The sequence below is a fragment of the Manduca sexta genome, chromosome 9 (genome assembly GCF_014839805.1).
Source record: "Manduca sexta isolate Smith_Timp_Sample1 chromosome 9, JHU_Msex_v1.0, whole genome shotgun sequence".
Classification (NCBI taxonomy): domain Eukaryota; kingdom Metazoa; phylum Arthropoda; class Insecta; order Lepidoptera; family Sphingidae; genus Manduca; species Manduca sexta.
Window position 1 is genome coordinate 9,820,377 of NC_051123.1, and position 21,320 is coordinate 9,841,696.

At 33.6% G+C, this 21,320-nt stretch overlaps 1 protein-coding gene across 1 annotated transcript in view; it reads right to left on the reverse strand.

Annotated features, from left to right (window-relative positions):
- LOC115449523 overlaps positions 1-21,320 on the reverse strand; it is a 54,498-nt gene that overhangs the window by 23,909 nt on the left and 9,269 nt on the right. Inside the window, exons 3-6 of the mRNA XM_037436838.1 lie at positions 16,689-16,796; positions 15,321-15,461; positions 11,302-11,454; positions 4,162-4,292 (exon numbers count right to left, since the gene is read on the reverse strand). Of these exons, the coding sequence (XP_037292735.1) occupies positions 4,162-4,292; positions 11,302-11,454; positions 15,321-15,461; positions 16,689-16,796 (533 nt within the window). The remainder of the gene's footprint in view (positions 1-4,161; positions 4,293-11,301; positions 11,455-15,320; positions 15,462-16,688; positions 16,797-21,320) is intronic.

Consider the following 21,320-nt stretch of genomic DNA (forward strand, 5'->3'; position numbering starts at 1 on the left):
ATGCGGTCTGGAAATCGTTCTAATTATTAGATTTTTAATAAAGTACGTAAGGGAAGCCAACAGCAATCAGGTTATATGGATCCTTTGTCACTGCTGAGTACCCTAGTGCTCAGTCGTGATTCTACGTACCCACACGATTTAATTCATGAAGCATCGGAATGTTTGCCGCCAAACATGACAGCTACATGACATTTACGCGTGTCACGAGAATATAACATTATATACTACATAATAATCATGTTTGCCGGCAAACATTCCGATGCTTTAAGTGTCATATCACGCCTTTGAAAGAAAGCTTATCTTAAACATTATTTTCGTATTTTTGAAATTAAACCATTATTACTTAAATAGACAAGCACTCAATCAAAACACGACAGCGTGAAAAAGGTTTTGCAATGTCGATAGAAATTACTTTTGGCAGATACGCGCACTCAAAATGCTATACGCGGCTAGGGGTGTGGCGCGGCGATGTTATTTAAAATAGTGTTGTCGATATAAAATATTTAAGATAACGTGATGCGTTTGTGGAGACGCTTGTTACTTTATAAGCTGATATTATTTTTATCTGTTACATTTTACAAGTGAAATAAGGTATAGAATGCCGTGGCGAACGGTCCATATAGCCCGATTCCTGTCGGCTTCCCTTTCATAATTTATGTAAAATCTAATTATCATTAGAACGATTTGCAAACCGCATTTATGCATATTAGTACGTATATGTTGTGTCAGGTTCCCATTCTAAAATTTCACCTTTCGCCACTGTTAAATATTAATACTGATGAAATGGATAGATAAACATTTATACATTAAAATATAGAATGCTCGATAAGATAATATAAAACTCAGCCAGCAGTTTATCGCATCTTCCTTAAACGTCTATGAATTTTATTGCCAAAGTTATTGTGCTATTGAATCTAGTCTCGTATTGAAATTAACGCATTTATTCAATTACTGTAGATACATAAATCTCTTTTATTGGTCTATTGTGTTAAATCGTAAATGCAAGTGGGAGTATTTATCGGTTTTATATATCCGATTAGATATCGTAATGAATTCAAGTAAGGCCGCCATATAGAATCTTTAAAAACTTTAAATTATCTCAATGATTAAAAAAGAGAGAAAAGCAGACCGCTAGATAGGCTTGATAGCATTAAAGTTTAAGACAGAAAGTGAGAGAAGGGATCAAAAAGAATGTGGGGAATATGAAATGGCTAAAAAATTTTGTCATAAGACATAAGTCCGTGGACAAATGTAAGATGATGAGATGGTAATGACGAATTTGATATCATACGCATCTACATACGTTTAATATTGCCTCTAGATACATGCTGGCATAGAATACGTGACGGCATTCAAGCGGCGATAGCCTAGTTGGGTCTGGAACGGACTGCCGAGACGAATGTCCGCAGGTTCAAATCCCAAGGGCACACATCTCTGAATTTTCTAAAATCATGTGTGTATTCGTTGTGAATTTATCGTCCGCTTTAACGGTGAAGGAAAACATCGTGAGGAAACCTGCACATCTAAAAAGTTCTCTGTAGGAATTTCGAAGGTGTGTGAAGTCTACCAATCCGCACTAGGCCAGCGTGGTGGACTAAGGCCTAATCCCTCTCAGTAGTAGAGGAGGCCCGTGCTCAGCAGTGGGCAAGTATATAATACAGGGCTGATATTATTATTATTATTTTCTTTTTTTTATTTAAACATTCTCGAAGATACTTCGGTGGTACAATACAACCCACGGGCCTAAACCAAGTGTGCTGTATGTTCTGGTATTATTATTATTATTATTATAGAATAAGCACAACGGCCCGTCCTACTACGGGCTAAATGCGGAAAAAGGGGCCCCTCAACATAGAACATGCTGGCAAAATTATAACGACATTAAAGAACGCGATGTCTCTTATTCACTGCCTTATACTATAAGATCAAGTGTAGTTACTGATGCAAAATTCGCCTTTAGCCTTCGGAGCGTTGTGGCGTCGAGAAAATATGAATTTTATGCGACTTTAAGTTTCTTCCTGCCTACTTTTCAACGTTGCTGTCGCGTATTTCCGTAGGAAGAGTCTCTAAATTGCCTTTATATCACAACTTTCAGATGAAGTGTTTATGTGGGTATGGTTTTACGTCATAGCAAAATATAAATAGGTTTTATATCGTAATTTTAAATATTTAAAATAATATTTAGTATTCATAATGAATACATAAGCTTTACAATTTTTTATTTTTCAAACGTATCACTGATCACTAAACTAATTAATTTTCAAAGATTTACTTTTATCGATATCGATTTAGTAGTAAAGAGGTACATCACTACCGGTAATCAGATTTCCTATCCTGGTTATATTAACTTAAACCACAGACTCGTTATAGGACGTCTGACACATAAAAGAAAATTTTTGCTTTTATTTAATTTTTTATTGCCGCTGAAATAATATACGTTATTTGAATACTGTGGATTGTATAATGCATTAAATTAAGGTAATCGGCTTTTACTTTAGCAAATATATTTAAAAAGGAAGAGAGTTTATTTTATGTACAAAGTCGTGAAGAAAGAATATCTACATTTTGATTGTAGTAATTATGAAAATTAAATAAAAGTGAAATCAATTGTGTGATAATTGTACGTGTTTACAAGGTTGTCAAAATATGAAATATATTTTTAAATTGATTTAAGACAATTTGCCGAGATAAGTTTGAATTTCGTACAAAAAAAAAACAGCCAGTAATCACAGATATTCGTTGAAAACGATAAAGTTCGAAATTCTAAATTTGAAATGATCTGACCAATCGCAATGCTTCAAAGACGTACCCTCGGTTGGACCTGAACTGCAGCAGGCGGGACTTGAGCCCGCGCCGCGGCAGAAATTTGGGGCCTCCTTGCAGGCTACCACACACACAATTTTTGTTAGTTAACGTTTACCTACATTTTTAGAAATAACATTGTTACCAATTCCTTATTAAATAAGAACAGAAATATTGGTCTCTGTTAGTCAAAGTGTTAATTTTTATGTGACTTATTATGTAGGTAAATTTTTAGGTTAGATGTGTAGGTATTGCTACAAAACTCGACTAAAGGCTAAGAAATGATTGCAATTTAATTATACTATAACAAAACAACGATCGTAATATAACGTAACAATTCAGTTATATCTTTTTTATTATTTCTCTAAACGGGCAAAGGAATCATTATCATACAGCCACACATCCACAGAGTATGCATGTGCACTCACGTTAAATCATAATGCTAGTACTATCCTTTTTCGAGTTAAAAGCTCGTGCACACGTTCCCCTGGGAGAGGTAAACGTGGAAAAGCTTTCCGAAACGCAATCGCGCGTGGTTACGTAAACCTGATGCCTGATTCGGTGATTTTTATTTACACTGTGCATACTGGATTTAACTCGAGTAAATAAATAGCCGTTTGGTACGTATTTACTCTGAACTTATACGTCCGATTTTAATGTGGTATTTGTGAAATATGATTTTATTTTGTTTGTTTTTTATTTGTATACTGGTTTTTGTAAAGCAATTTTGTAATATAAATTTTTGTTATTGTATGTGCCTATAGTAAATAAAAGGTAATTCAAACTACATAATGCTACTAAATTCAGTTTCTTTTTATTTATGACTTATAAAATTGGTAAAGCTGTATACGAAGTGTACCTACTTTTTTGTTTAAGAATAACTTGAAATTAAGTTTTAATTGACATACAAATTATTTAATGAGAAACACTTCTATTTTGTTTTTTTTTTGTTGCTATATCTAGACCATACTGGAGATTTGCTGACGCATTTCTACTTTCTGCCAAATTTTTCGCATTTTAGTTATAACGATATAAATGACCAATAAAGTTATCTTAAATATGAAATAGAATATATATTAACATCTGTTACCTAACCTCCTTTCTTCACTATTACTAATCATATTTATAGAGTTACAAAATGGCGGCACAACTTTTCAATATACCGCCATTACCATCCGACCGTTTCGGGCTATGAAAACTACATTCTTATTCCGTTCAGAACATACGAAAAAAGTCCTAACTCAAACTTACACGTTATTGTTTATTTTCCTTTACAGTATAAAAAGCCAATCGATTAGAATTATTATGATATGCACACAATAAAAGACGTGGTACATTGTACTTTCATGCTATACTCACTCAGCGTTGGTCTCTGGAGTTGGTAGGTCGCCTATAGTCGTCAGGGTGAGAGTCGACCAGTACAGCGACCCGAGATACTTCCTGGTCAAGGTCGCGTAGTCACCAGGCCGGTGAGGGTACACCCAGTCTCCCTGGAAAGGTGGATATGATGTAATTCGATTGTATTTTTATGCAACTTTTAATAATCTTTCCGCTATACTTTTTTATACAGGTCGACGTGGAGATCCTTGGGGGAGGCCTGTGTTCAGCAGTGGACTTCTTGTGGCTGAGATGATGATGATACTTTTTTATAGCGCTTGGGTTTGACTACTATCTTGCCTGATGGTAAGTGATGATATGGTTTACTGTGGAGCACGCTTCCTTAGAAGATACCTATTCACTCGTGACTTGAAGATACCTAGGTTATAATTATCGGGAAATACAGACTTTGTCAAAGAGTTCCATTCCTTAGCAAATGGTGGACAAGACCTAATCCTTCTCAGAAGTAGCCCTTGCCCAGCAGTGGGACAGTATATAATACAGGGCTAATATTAAGAACCTAAGGCGATATTATTGGAAGAGAGGAGAGGTGGATAATTTTCTGTCAACCACTAAAAGACACTAAATAACATATCCTCTGTTTTTGTACAGGTTTCTTACAAACTAAAAAAAAAACACAAAGTAATATAAATATTACCCAACCAAGACGTATAACGCCAGTATTTCGATCGCACATATTAATGTCGGCTTTAATTTTAGCTCGATTGAACCGACGGCACCTGAACAAACTTTCTGATTAATATTAAATTTGCAATTCCGAAGCACTTTCATTATCGAGCGAGCGAATTAATATGGGGTGAGTTGTGCGAGTTCACATTTTATTGAGAATGGCAATTTTTTATTGTGACACGTAATTTTGATTTTATGAGGGTGTGTGTTTGCCAATCCGTACTAGGTTAGTGTGGTGGACTAAGGCCTAATCCCTCTCGATAGTAGAGGACGCTCGTGCAACAGTAGGACAGTATATAATACAGGGCTGATTCTGATTATAAGATATAGACTAGTAGTTTCGCCCAACAGTCACATTGCTATTGTTAATTACAGTAATTATGCCGGCCTTGATTATATTTCCTAATTCTCCATGATGTGTACTGTAGTCTTTCGTAATATGGGTACAAAATATATTCATTACTCCTCAAAAACATGTGGATTTTTTGTAGTATCATATACCCTGGTGTAATTATTACTTTGATATTTATTTTAACGGGCACTGCAGTGACCCGATCTCACCTAATGGTGGAGTGAGGACCATTTTTTGACTGACGAGAGGTGATGATTAGTCGTCAGTCAACACAATTATGCCGGCCTGTTCGTCATATAAATAATAAAAATAAATTTGCATATAATAAAACTATTTTAAAATTATACAATTTAATTTTTCATACTTGTAACGTAATGTTTTTGGCATAATGAATCTTGTTTTGATTAATTGTAATCAGTAAGTTATTTTTATTATTATAATATATATTATATAATAATATCAGCCCTGTATTATATACTTGCCCACTGCTGAGCACGGGCCTCCTCTGCTACGGAGAGGGATTAGGCCTTAGTCCACCACGCTGGCCTAGTGCGGGTTGTTAGACTTCACACACATTCGAAATTCCTGTAGAGAACTTCTCAGATGTGCAAGTTTCCTCACGATGTTTTCCTTCACCGTTAAAGTGAACGATAAATTCACAAAGAATACACACATGATTTTTTAGAAAAGTCAGAGGTGTGTGCCCTTGGGATTTGAACCTGCGGACATTCGTCTTAGCAGTCCGTTCCACGCCCAACTAGGCTATCGCCGCTTATATTATTACCTTGTATTAATTAGTATTTGATCCGTTCACTTTCTTCTATTATTTATTATGCTTTTGATGGAAACTATGCTCCATTTTATTCTATATATATTTGTGTACGTTCAATTGTAAATGTTCTGTAGGTTTCACAAATACTAAATAAATAAAATTAATATCATTCAAGATAAGTGCTTGACAAAACCAAGAGTTCAGTTACTTCAGATTTTCTCTTAAATTCGTACCAACACGCTCTCAAAACGATAAAGTTACTTATACTGTAAATGTAATTTTCTGAATACGGCAAGAAGTTTGAAATATAGAGCATACGACAAAAACTTAACGAAAGTGGTTTGTGACAAATGTCTTTTCTGCCTTTTTTGGGGAAAATCTGTTGGAATTACACCGTATGTCGACGAAATGAGGGTAGACAGAGCGCTACGATATTACAAATCGGCTTAGTCCGTTGACCATTCTTTGAGATAAGGCAAAGGAGACAATGGTAGATGGTTTGCAAATTAATAATTCTGGGGTTTATATTTTATATCGAAATGTGACTTTCATCTCTAAAATCATTACAAAAAAGAGACTAAAGCATGATGCGTTATTTAAAAATATATTTTTCAAGGCATGTTTTAGTATATAATATAATGCTTAATAAAAATTTTCCGGGATAAAAGTCCCGGTTAATATTTTCTAGGGATAAAAAGTAGCCTATATTACTCAGCAGTAATGTAGCTTCCAAATATTGAAAACATTTCCAAATCGGTTTGGTAGTACTTGAGATTAACGCGTTCAAACAAACAAACTCTTTAACATATATATTACTGTAGATTAGAATCCGAAGAAGATTTTCCAAGAAAAAATATGGTATTCTTCTTTATGTAATAGAAAATGACACGCCATTCCTGCGTACTATCTACGTATTGATTACAAAATTCAATAATATACCATGCCTGTTCGGTTTAAGGAGCTACGTACGTAACAAAAACGAAACAAAAACGAAACAAAAAATATGTTATTACGTAAAAAAAACTGTTTTCAAAAACCAGTACAAACAAAAAAAAACTTTACTTACGTATATTAATTCTATATTTGGAGTCGGTACTTACCCAATTTAAATTATTAGCCGAGCTCTTTAGCATACAAGAATAATAAGTATAAGAACAAATATATTAGATGAATGATCAATTTAAATTAGGCACCAACTCCAAACATGTATGTAATTTTTTTTTTGTATTGTTTTTGGTAGTCGTTTTTTTGTTACTTATTGTATTCTTTGTGTTAACTATAGTAAGTTATTAAACCTAATACGATTTCATTAACACTAAGTTTCACATAAGAGAAGAAACTGCATCAGTAACTTCAACTCAACTAAAGTTATAAGTTATTGTTAGTCTTAATGCAATTTACATTTTCATTACAACAAACGACGTGTTTAATAAAACTTAAACCCTTCATATCAACCAATCACGTTTAAAGGTCACTCCGTGTATGTTCATTAGAACAGGCCGGCATAATTATGACAACCGTGAGATGTAACATAATAAGAAAACCAGCTCTGTATTATACATAATATGCTGTCCCATTGCAATGCACTACTACATTAAGATGAAAATGGAGAAATGTGGCGAGAGAACCCCTACCATTTGATGATCTCGGTGAAGAACCGTCTTATAGGCAGTATTAATAAATTAGTAAAAAGTAACATTCAGTAATGATTATTGTTATGATTGAATGCTAAACAAATATTATTAATTTGAAAAAAATCTTGCAGCTGAAATTTTATAATGTAACTGTACTATCTGTTAAAGTAAGTACAAGCCGCCATTTTAGATTCGTTTATTTTATGCATCGGCTTACATCTCTTTGTATTGCGGGCATTATTAAACGGACCGTATAGAAGTGCACATATGTTGTAGAACCTCTTATTTCTAACATAATTTAAAAATCAAAAACATAAATAAATGTCTTATGTCAAGTTGTGGAAAACAAGTGCTTAATGAATAAAAACATTCTCTGAATTTATCCGTATTTTTCATTTCACGTATAGTATTTCATTATTTTTACTACAACATATCTCTTTTACTTGCCTAATTCCCTTATTTATTAACGTTCATTTACCCTGTATGCTTTTGGTTGTTTATCTTAAAGAACCCTGTTAAAGGCATAACAACCTGTGTAAAATACTCTTTATGCTCTATTTACGTGCCATAAACTGTTTAAACTGAGAGTATGTTTTTAAAAGAAACATAAAAGTTATGACACCGTTCCTTCAGTACATAGAGGTTATGTACAATTAAAAACGTAATGTTAATGTGTTAAACTCATTTGACAAATTTATTTGGCTTTTAAGTACGGATATATACTTTAATACCTATTGCAATAAAGCATAAAATGTAAACTTGTATGTTATTTTCATGGCATACTTAGGTCTTGTCTAAACAACACGAGCGATTTAATCTAAATGGAATTTAATGCAATGGGAATAAAGCTGTTTTTATGTTTGCTTCGATAGGGTAGTATATTGCGTAGGTGCCACAACTGCTTTTCTTTGTCAGGTTCGACCCCCGGGTTGAGTAAATTGATCTAGTTTCTAGTCTTTAAGACAGTTGATAGTCGGAGTTTGGAATTGATTCCTCAAACGAAAGTTAGGAAAGTATTAATTTTAAGATCACGCTGTAGATTATTATTAAGGGGATTTTTCTCGAAAACCATATTCTTTGAGGGGTATCTTAACTCACACAAATAGGAACAGTCATTATGATTTTATCCTCAATGGGATAGGCAGAAGTGTAACAAGACATTCTCTTTTCAGCAAGTGTGTTCCGTCCCATGACGTGATAAGGGCGAGCCTATATCAATATCGGACTCAAATATGTACGTCGTATAAATTCTAAAACAGAAGAAATCATTGAATTGTGGTGAGAAATCTAAAAGTTATAAGCCATTGAAATTAGTTAGTAGGGGTGAGTGTCAAAAACCAGAAAAGGGACAAAATACTATATAATATTATTTATGTATGTTTGTTCGTTTGTATGTATGTATGTAAGTATGTATGTATGTGGGTATATTTATATGACGTATCTTTTATATTTTTAATTGATTTCAATCTTCTTTGTTCATGTTCTCTCCACTAACTTCTCTCGTTGTGTACATCTACCTCTTTAGTCTCTGCACCACCTAAAGGTTGACTGGTAGAGAATGCCTTCGGCATTAAGTCCGCCTTTATACTCTTTGTATATAAAGTGTAATAAATAAATAAAAATAAATAAATAAAATACTTGCATGTGACGTCAGCGGGCATTACGATGCGTGCAAAAGTAAGAGACGAAGCGGTATTCCGTAGCCGTATTTGTAATTTGAATTACTGTCTAATTTCTTATTGAATTTTAATGCTGTTTTCACGGAAGGAATATTTATTTTTTATACAAATTGCTGTTACATATAAAAAAAAATTGTACAAAATCAACATAGTGAAATACCCTATCACAAAAGTAATATCTAATAACTCTGTGTCTTTTTAATATCATACCCTTATAGAGCAATGTGTTTCAAATATATGTATGAAAGCTAATGATAGTAATTAGTTGCCATGGCAACTAGTCGTTTACGCTAATGATGATTCTGCAGACGTTTAAAAGACCCAAAGGGTTTTCTAGTTGTCTTAATGTGTTCTATCATTAGTAAAACATCGAAGCCAATTTTATTTGTTCCGAGATTAGATATTCGCCTACGTTTGTATGAAGAGTTGGATGGGTCCCTTGTCTGATGTCAGGTGGCAAATATATTCACCCCGTTTATCCGGAAGGAATAGGCAGAGTTGTAATCGCTGTAACCACTTTTCGTCCTATGTATTTAGGCTCATGATGTCATAGTGTTAGATGAATATATCAAAATTATTCAGAAGTAAAATAAAAAAATACTAAATGTAATGTTTGAATTTAAAATTGTGTCAGCAATAAATCATCTTTCTTTACTTTATATAGCGTATAATATTATATACACTACATTAAGTTTGTTTTTTAGGATAAAATAACTGTTGCATAATAAATATTTCCGTGACAAATTTTGTAAGAAAGTAAAAGAACTAGGCTTCAAGACACTGTGACCTAATTCTAGGTAGATCGGACCACCAACAGCTAAATTGTAAAATGTAGGTATTCAAAACTTTGACTTTGCAGATGACCAACACCTCAGTTTTTTCCCGTGACCACGAAGGCTGCAAAGTCTTCGAAACGTCAGGAGAAAATTAAAATATAAAAACCGAATTATAGTTTAATTTTAATGTCTAACATTAGCGTAAATATAAGAAATCATTAAATAAAATAACTTTTAACCCAAAACTCTCTGGCATTAGTCGATGACAGCGGGGAGTGATAACGCGAGCTTAGCATCCTCACTTTACCCTAAGATACTATCTACTTGACGTGAAATCTTTCCAAGAGTTTCCGTACCCTTTTAATTTCGGTTGAATCTGAGAAAGGTTTCCTTCATTCATTAGTAAGTGAGATTCTTGTTCCCACGTTTCCATACGTTTAGGTCTTTATGTTGACTTGCCGAAATATTGGATTTTTCGTCTTATTTAGTATAAGTGAACGTTTTCCCGAACTACAATATGTATACAACTATCTTACATTATATTTATTTAATTTAGCTGATGGTTGGTTAATATTACGAAGACCGCAGATGGCCATCATAATAAAGTTATATCTACGTTTATTTATTTAATTAGAGTACACTTACATCATAATAATAATCTCTGATATATATGATACTCGAGTGGCACTTATCAACAACTAGAATAAATGGAAATAGATTAAAATTGTGATGATTATGATAAAATAAATTCTAACATACTTAAATATTGTGATTGAAAAAAAATGCCGCTATATTTTTGTTTTTTTTTTTTCCGTGGGAAGAATCACCACCGCTGTTGTTACCAACTCTGCATTATATATTGACCCACTGTCGGGATTAGGTCTTCGTTACTGCTGAGAATGTTTAGTATTATTCCACCACGCTGGGCTAATGCGGGCTGGCTGACTGGCAATTTTACAAATTGTTAAAGGTAAACGCAGTAGCCACTGAACAGATTTAATTGAAATTAAAATTTCCGTCTGGAAATCTTTGAGGTATATATTCAGCAGTGGACTTTATATGGCTGATGATATCTGTGATTAACTTATCAGCTTTATTCAGAAATGTACACAGTAGGCCTGTTAGTCATTGTCTTACCTGCAAAGTTATGAATAGGCCTGTTGGTCTTTGATCTTGACGCAGGCAGGCATGAAAAATAAAATGTAATAAAACTACAAACCTGGAATCCTTCAGCCTCCGACAGCAAGAAGTAGAAACAGCCGAACCAATGCGCCAAGATCAGGAGGATGTGTATGAGGTTGATCACCCTCCAGAAGTTGGGATACACGGTCCTCGACTCCACTATGTAGTAGCAGCTCACAGCTCTGTACACCTGGAATATGGCACTCAATTAGGCTGATAGTACGAAGTCCTTAATTTAGATACAGAAGCTCCAAAAGTTAATAATTTTAATATCTCCTTTCCACTGATTAATCGACTTTTTTATTTAATACTAGATGCTGGTATATAGTGCTTTGTTGCCGCAGAAGGAATGATTGTTGTAAATTAATATTTTGTGATAACACGCGCGCAAAGGAGCCAGTTAATGTAATTTTACTAATTCTATTACGTTCCCGCAAGTGGAAGCAATATTTTGACTAAGTTTTTTTGCAATGATATCAAAAGTATGGCAGCGTATTAAATATAAACAGAGAAATATTGATTTTTATATGAATGACATAACACATATTTATAGCGAATTACAGCATCTATTGAAAGGACATGAGGCAAAGGTAAACCGGATGGATTCGTGTTATATAGACTCTGTTACCGAGATCCTCATGTATTTATTCTTGTAGAGGTAGACAATTACAATAAGTGCATCAATGGTTTAAAAAAATATTTATCACGTAGGGAAATAAAGTAAGCACTAATGATACGTCAAAACGAGTCATAAGAATAGTTATTACTAAATTACTTTTAAATCAATTATAACTACGGATATTTTATGGATAAAATTAAGCAAAAAAGTACAAGGTAAGAAACCAAAGAAGGTAGCTCGGTTGGCAGATAGGGGGTAATTAAAAAAACAATGCGTTGCGATCCTCAACTGTAAGGACGACATGAACCCTAGCTAACCTAACCTACCAGCCTTTCACTACCTACCGAAGTGATGATACCCGAAGAAGAAAGGCAGAAAGAAACTCCGGGCTTAATTTTTTTGACAATTTTTTTTTGTCTTTTATATGTATCCAAATTGCTCTGTGTCGACTGATACTCGATGACTGACTCAGATCATAGCATTGTAGACAAATCTTTGTGGATTTTTCAATGCTTATTATTTGATACTTGAAAAATAATATTGTTATAAACATGACAAATAAATAAAAAAGGTCAAAATACATTTGGTTTTTTCAAGCTATCAACGGCTCAAAGGTATAATCAAAGCACAAGCGACATGCGTCCTTAAACCTTTGTATTAGAGTATAAGGTGTCAAAGCGACCTTCGTCCAAACTAGTTCACAATAAAACCTAGGATTTGTCCCAAATGTAGAACTTTAGGCTTAATAGGAAAGGGGATACTACAGAATGTTTTCTTATTCTTTTGCCGTATGTTTTGAAATTTCCTTTGTGATTGTTGCATTCTTTGAAGAAAATCCGTAATATTTTAAGCTAAAAATATAATCTTGAAGCATGTAGGAAACAATTATTGTATATAATAATAATTATATCATCCAAGTATTACATAATGTCCCATATGATACATGATGGGCACGGATCTTGTCTAATGCTGAGAGGGACTAGGCCTGTACCACCACGCTGGTAAAATTATTGTATACCGGGAAATATAATTAATTATATAGCATTCTTAAAAGGATTTTTTTATTATATAATTTTATAAAGATATGCTATTAGTATCTAAATTTATAAATAATATTGATGATCTAAAAGCTTTTAAAAGGGAACAACAAGGAGGAGCTAGCAAGGATAGCGATTACTTGTCTTTTTTTTTTTGTCTGTTTATATATTTATTTTTACTTTGAATGACAAGACGAGCTTCCCGTTCATCTGATGGTAAGCGATACGATCGCCCATAAACAGTAGAAATACCATCCAAAACCTTGAATTACAAAGTATTGTTTGGTATTCCACTGCCCTTGCTATCTTAAGACATGAGATGTTAAGTCATATTATGTCTGTAGTTACACTGGCTACAATGCCCTTCAAACCGGAGACAGACAGGCGACAGAAATAGGAAATGCGGTGGTACCTACCCAGGCGGATTGTCACATGTGACAGACCTACCACCAGTAGATAATGTAAAGGATGGCATATTTGAATAAAAATACCTGAACATGGATACTTTAATATAACTTGAATATAAGCAACGACCAAAACTCTTAAACATCACAATTTAACCAATCGAAATCTCTATGATTCGTAAATTACGATTCAAATAACTGTAGGCTTATAGAAAAGGCTCGTCGAGAAAACACTTTCAGGAAAATAACGGTCGCCATTAAAACGATTTACAGTGGTTCGAATCCGGTTTCGGACAATTACTTGTTAGAGCCCATCGCTCGGCTTTAATAGATTGTTAATTGCTTAATTTAAAATAATTAATTATTTACAATAAGACTCATATTTGAATATTGAAGATTGTTTGAAGTTGAGCTTTAACGAGTTACAATTTAGTCTTCAAATTGTTTAAATGTTGATATTTAAAAAAATATTAGCTATTGAACGCGACTTCGCTCGCATGAAGGAGTTTTCTGGGATATTTTTTTTTACCGACTTACTTGATATGTTTCGTTATATTATGACCAAATTTTAAAAAACATTTTAAATTGTAGCCTATGTGTTATTATGATATATAACCAATATTACTGTAAAGTTTCATCCAAATCTGTTCAGTAGTTTTTTGTAAAAGAGGAACAAATATACATAAATACATCCTCACAAATATTCGCGTTTATAATATTAGTAGGATATGTGGTACAGTGGCTCAAAGCTGTAAGCTTTTTAGATGTAAATTTAAATAACACAATTACATTGATGGTTATCAGTCATGCAAAACAATTGAAAAAAGCACAGCAACCAAGTTGGAAGTTGGAACAGCCTGATGTTATCAGCTATTTCCTGGTAGGCAACGGCTTGCCCCGGTAGACAACGGCTTGCCCTTATAGGCAACGGCTTAGCTGTGTCTCTGGCATTGCAAAGTCCATAGGTGGCGGATGCTCTTTACACTCAGGCGGACTGCTTGCTCGTTTGTCTACTAAGGTAATAAAAAAAGCCAAGCAGGATAGAATCACTTATAGAATGAATTAACATAAAAATAATTGTAGAACTATTACGTCGTATGTAAAAAAAAAAAACCTATAAGATCAAAATTCAAATCGAAACTTTAAACCAAGTAGCAGCAACTTAATCCACATTTACAGGTGCGAATTGAAAAGTCAATCATTAGACCCACTATTGCACTCCCAACGACGTCCTCCAAATTGAATTGGACCAGCGGGAAACGTTCTAGAACCCTCTCAATATTGAAAGGCTTGTGTAGGCTTGTATTACACTCACAGTAGAAATTCAAGGTATAAAAGGGAACAAGCAATTATTTCAAAGCATATTGTTTTGATAAAATAGCTCTATGTTACTCTGCTCCAAAAAACAATTAATACTTATTATTATAATTGAAGACATGTAAAGAGAGAGATACGATATTTTTTTCGAAAATTCTTTCGTTTCAGTTTTGTCTTTCGAGGGAGCGAGAGAAGAGAGAGATCGAATCCAGTGAAAATCATGTTAAAACACTCACTTGAAGTAATGCCGAGTCGTGAAATCTACCAATTTAAAGCTAAGAAAATCTCAAACAGTGTCAAATATATGGAAATCTAATATCCGACTAAAACACATACTCGCTGCCACTGGATCAAGAACATTAATAAACAACGCCACAGTTCTTAGGCTTGCAAACGTTTCTATACTATTCTTTTTCACAGATTTATCTAATCGTTGACTTTTGACATGCCTTATCCTTAGAATTTATCATTGCCATACATTTTTAATTTTCTATCACCATTAACGACTGCAGAAAGGCATTGGCGAATGCCTCAAAACAACTACAATAGTTAACGATCTCCAATGAATACCTGTATATACCGAGGCCATACATTTTTAATTTTCTATTATCTTCGAATATCAAAGGAATGTTGTTCAAGGCCTCAAAACAACTTCAATTAACACCTGCATAAAACTCACCTTCAAAAACCTTGGGCAGCGTATGATCGGGTTTGTGCCTATTTTTAGCTGCAGGAGATCGAGCGGTATCAGCGCCAGCAGGTCAAGTAGAAACGAACGTGATGTCAAGTAGTGTTTTGCTAGCTTCTTTGAGTCGTATACCTGAAAAAATATTTTATGATGACATCTTTCCATAATTAGCTAAAGAATTTTGAGTTGTAAGAAGAATTATTTATGAAAGGGTTGAATCGAGAAGGGAAAGCATGAAGAATATTTCGACAAGTTAGGAATCGTAAATTCAAATTTAGAATATTTATTTTTTATCGGCGCAATTTCAATTTTTGTTAAACTGACATGAAATTTTCTGAATGTTAAGAATAATAAAGTTTTTAGATCAAGGCTTCATCGTTATTAAACGATGATTTTGCCAATGTCAAATTAGAAAAAAAACAACAATGAAAAATATTATGTAAATTCCATGATTTATAATTTAATACCCTTTTAAATAGAGCTTTTATTATTATAATAACATCAAGTCATAAAATTAAATATTTTTGATTGAAATTGAATTATTTTTCATAGAATTAGGTAGATACCTATACTCTGAGGTACCATTATCTAAATATAACTGAATTTATGTTGTACACAAACTATTGTCGTCTCTTTCACTAGAATATTTAAATCGTGAAAATGTTTTAATTGTAAAAGGATATTTTTAGGCAACTGTTAATGAAGACCGAATATTTAAGGCAAACCGTAATCGCGGTCTAACCCAAACGTCGGTTTAGGTAACAAATTGGTTCCAAGGGAATTAGGAATAGTTGAAACGCAAAGGAAACCTAAAGGGAAACCAACCTCTAACTGGATATGTGTAAGAGATTTATTGCTCAGGCAATAAAAAAAAGCTAAGTAAAAAGAATATTTTAGTATTACTAAATCGTGCTCGCGGTTTTGCCCCCATGAAGGAGTTTTTGGGGATAAAAGTCCTGCTGTATATTTTCTCGGGACAAAAAGTGGCCTATAACCTTCCCAGGGTCATAAACTATCTCCATACCAAATTTCATGAAAATCCGTTCAGTATATTTTAAGAAAATCGATAACATACAGACATTCAGAAATGTGGCCTTCGTTTTATATGTATAGATGATTATCAAATTGTCGAAATTTGTAGAATGATTCTCGAACTTAAAACCCAACATGGCAAGACATAATTGTAAGTTAACGCAAACCGTTAGTATATGCGTTTAAAGTGTGTATCTCCGTATTTCTTACGGGCATCGTAGCTTCCATATTTATACTAATTATGATTTAGTTTTTATTAGTTCGAAAAATGACTTGGGGGTGTTTGAATTTTATTCGTATTATGTCCATTTTTGGAGAAATTCTTACCATAAGCCCTTGTTCCAAGTACCCGGTCCTTAGTTGTACGATGAGGTCCAACGCGAAAACTACGTCACTGAAGCCATCGAAGGTCACCCAGAAGTAGTGGCACATGATCTGTGGAATAAATTATATAGTTATATTAACTCTGTCAAAAATGTGTTCCGGTAAGGACATTATAGCCAGTGTAATTACTAGACATAATAAGACTTAATACCTTATGTCTCAAGATGGCGAGCGCAGTGGAATTCTAAACAATACTTTATAATTCAAGGTGTTGGATGCTGTTTCTGCCGTTTATGGGCGGTCGTATCGCTTACCATCAGGCGATCGGCATTCAAAGCAAGAAATATAAAATGTAGTTTACATAATGTTTATGAATGATTCAAATATTTTCCCATTTTCATTACTTTTACCCACCAACTTGGCGGCCCTTATATCACAATAATGTTAATTTTCTGAGAATGATGTCCACCTAAATTAAATTGATTAAAATCTGACTATGCTATAAATTATAAATATAATGTCGGATTTTCATGTTATTCAATTCGTATTATACATGTAAATATCTACGCAGACATATTTTCATCAGAGACAGGAAATAATATTTGTTGGACTCCTCGGGAATATTCGTCGATTAGAGGTGTAGATAGGGCCGCGAGAAATGGAGGATATTTTTAAAAGTAATGAAAAACGATATGGGTTCGAAGATATATTGCATGGCGAAAGGTGAAATTTTCCGAAAGGAAATCCGACACAACATATAGGTACTTATATGCATAAATGCGGTCTGCAAATCGTTCTAATGATAATTAGAATCTACGCAAATATTACCCAAAGGGAAGTGTTGAATGGGTACATTTATTTATATTTGTTTAGGGTAACATTTGTTAATATGTAATTTAATTTGTTTTTGTGGCAACATGCCTCCTCTTCCTTCTTCCTGTCACGGGCTGCCGGCGAGCAGCTACAATAATGTAGTTCATTAAGTTTAAATAAGATATCATATTAAATAATAGTGATCCGTCATAGTGGTTTTATTAACAGGAAGTCAACAGGAATCGACATGGACCCTTCGCCACTGATATAGAGAAATTTTGAGAGTTAATGGTTTTCCTGACGAATGTGCAAGGCCAAAGTGAAAGCAACTTAGTTGGACGACAGACTACGTCCCACCATAACGTGAATCATAAAAAATTAGAGCGTAATTTTATAAAATTGTTTCTTAATTTCCAACATTATCTATTACTACTTCCTTTAATAATCTAATATCTATATTTGTAACATCACATTATGGGAGTTGTTCGACTGATTTCTTTCGCGGTATGTTTAGTGCTCCAAAAGAGTGTGATTTGTATCAGGACAATTATTGTTTTCTAACTATAATATATCAAATATTGATAATAGCCTCTTCATTAATAGTAAGTGAAAATTTACCTCTTAGTGGTACAGCATTGAAACAACCAATTAGGAAGATAGAGAAATAAAGCGTAAAATTTTTTTCACCCTAAATTATATTGAGTAAAGTAGTCAATGACAATGTCTCAAATATACAATAGCATTTGCAGACAAACTAATACACTGATTTTTCTCATATTTAGTACTTGTATCTAAAGAGAAAGATAAGTTATTTAATGTTGTATGCGAGTTTAGGATACTTATGGTCCTTTTGGAGGATTCCGTACTCCAAAAAATAATACAAATTTGTACATACATAAACATTCACGCATTTTATTACCGAAATGGTACATTAACAAAGGAGTAGGACATTAGTATACCTACTTTTCGCCAGTTTATTTCGTGCCATGCTGAAAATGGCGAGAACCGTCTCACATTGGCATTACAAGGGTTATAATTATTAAATAAAACTTATATACATTAATTGCCTGCCCTAGAAATCGAATATCACAATTCAGAACTCTACTACGCTTCCAATCAATCCGTCTAGACTAAATAATTCTTCATTGGTATATTATTATTTTTTATATCCCTCCATATCTTTCTTTAGCGTTAACATTTTACTAGAATAATAGAATTTCCTGTCAATAACCTAAGACTTTCAATTTTTCATCTGATCGTTCAAACTGGAGTACAATAAAGTGCCATTTGCAATACAGACGTCTTCAGACTCCGGAGATGTTTATTCAACAAGCGTATTGCAGTCTCGGCACATTCCGATCCATTCACACCCTTTCTTTCATTTCCCAAGGCGCCTGGTCTAAGTAAATAAACGAAACTAAGATTGATCTTTGGGTTCACGTGCTCTTACGGTTTTGTTGAACTCACTTTAGCAAATTACTTTTGTTAGATTACAATTATAGAATATGTATGCTTGTCCTTATATTTTCTAGTTTTTTTTTTTTGGTAAATGTTATCATAATAATTTAAAGTACTTTCATTTGATCAATGGCGGTTTGAAGTTAAACATAAGTGGAGATACAGCCATTGTCTCTTAAGAATAGAGAGCGTGGCTTCACTGCACCTGTGAATCCACTTGAATGTGAAGTCTGTCAACTCGCACTCGGCCAGCGTGGTGGACTGAAGCCTAATACCTTTCAGTAGTAGGCCAGCGTGGTGGACTAAAACCTAATCCCTCTCAGTAGTAGAGGAAGCCCGTACCTATCAATGGGACAGTATATAATACAGGGCTAATATTATTATAATTATGTGAATACAAAGTTTTGAGCTATGAGTATTCGAGGTAGGTACACATCAATAAATAAATGGTACAATTTACGTAAACTTGAAACCGAATAGTAAAGTTGGAAGTAATTACAGCGGTAATAAAGATTTTATTTTATTATTCATGACTTTGTCGATACTTCGGAACTTTTGCCGACCTAACTACACCCTCGTGAATAGCTATTAACTGGACTTGGAACGTTGAAGTACTAAGGGTCAGCTGAGGGGGTCAATTAAACTTAGAACTTTTGTATGCATTAATTGGTGCTGTCTTAATTGGTAATTAAGGCTTTAGTCTTGTACGGGACCGTATTGAAATTGCGTTACTAAATGAAACCGACTGATTATCTTCTTAAAATAACACTTTACAATAAGCTACTCGAAATGTAGATTTAAAATAGAAAAATGTTAGTTTTGAATAAAATAAATATCAATAAAAAGTAATTTCAATTTTACGCATCCTTATGCCACTGCTACGCTAAAGACCGAGAATTTCTCGCATCAGAAACATCACACTTTTAGTCAGAAATACATTTACAAACATGCCATTTTCGTACTAAACTACAAAATGAAAAATAATCAATAAAAAATTAAAGTTTTGGTAAAAATATTCGTTATTCATGGACAATTTTAGCAGAAGTAAAATTACCTTGTATAAAGTAAATGTAAAAAAAAATAGCAGGTAATATAAAATAATATAAATCCACTAAGACTCTTCTAGAAGGTCATAAATTATAGAATTTGTGTAAAATCCCAAATAAAATATATTTTTTCATAGTGGTAGTGTCCAGCAGTTGTCGAATTTAATTCATATCTATACATATTTTAATATTCTGCTCACTTTTATGCAAAAAATATTCCGGATTAAAAAGTAGCCTTTAGCACTAAGGAGTAATGTAGCTTCCTATGAGTAAACAAAATCAGTCTAGTAGTTCCTGAGATTAGCGCGTTCAAACTTTTCAGTTTAAGATATTTGTCAAAACTTTTACACAATACGGCCATACTAAATTCTGATAATTTTATTTAAGCAGCTCAATTATTAACCTGAGATGGGACAAGCTGTATATATTTTCGGCAAGAGCGTAATCTGTTTAACCAACAAAGCCATAAGACAAACAATAACAGGTTCATAATAGGCACCAAAATTACTATCGTTAGATATTAAACCTGCCCCGTCTTGCGAAGGCAAATTACATTCGCTTTGGTTGGTAACGCTGCTAGGAAAAGTGTTAGCTGTAAGGAATATTTCGTAAATGGTGTATACAAAGACATTATACAACATAGTTAGAGACCGGACATCAAGGCCAAATGTTTGCTCCAAAAATTATTACCAATTTGTAACAAGTCGTCTATTTGAAATATCCGTATGACAAGATGCCACGGCACCCTTAGACATTTAATACAAAAATAAATTATTCACAGAAAATGAGTTAATATGCGCATTAAAAACGTGGAAATCACGTTATGGAAAAATGTGAAGTATTTTACATTTATGCTTTGCTGTTTCACGGTACATTGAGTTATCATCACATTAGCGCTAAATTTTTGTCGGACAATCTTCCCAATATCCGCTCTATATAAACTTATAATTCTTTGGGTGTATACAAATAAAGTTATGTGATGAGATACTGTGTATTATTTTAAAAAAGAATGAACACACACACACTCACATCATTTATGCCCGACAGGATAGGCAGAAGTGCAACTGGTGCACTCAGTTGTCGCCGTGTGTTTCCGTGCATATTACGAAATTAATATAACGAGTTGCGTGTAATTTTAGTCCTTACGGTCCACAGACCATTTATAATATCAGCCCTGTATTATATTATACTGTCCCACTGTTGGGTACGGGCGTCCTTTACTACTACTGAGAGGAATTAGGCATTAGTCCACCACGCTGGTCTTATGCGGATTGGTAGACTATACACACCCTCGAAATTCCTATAGAGAACTTCTTAG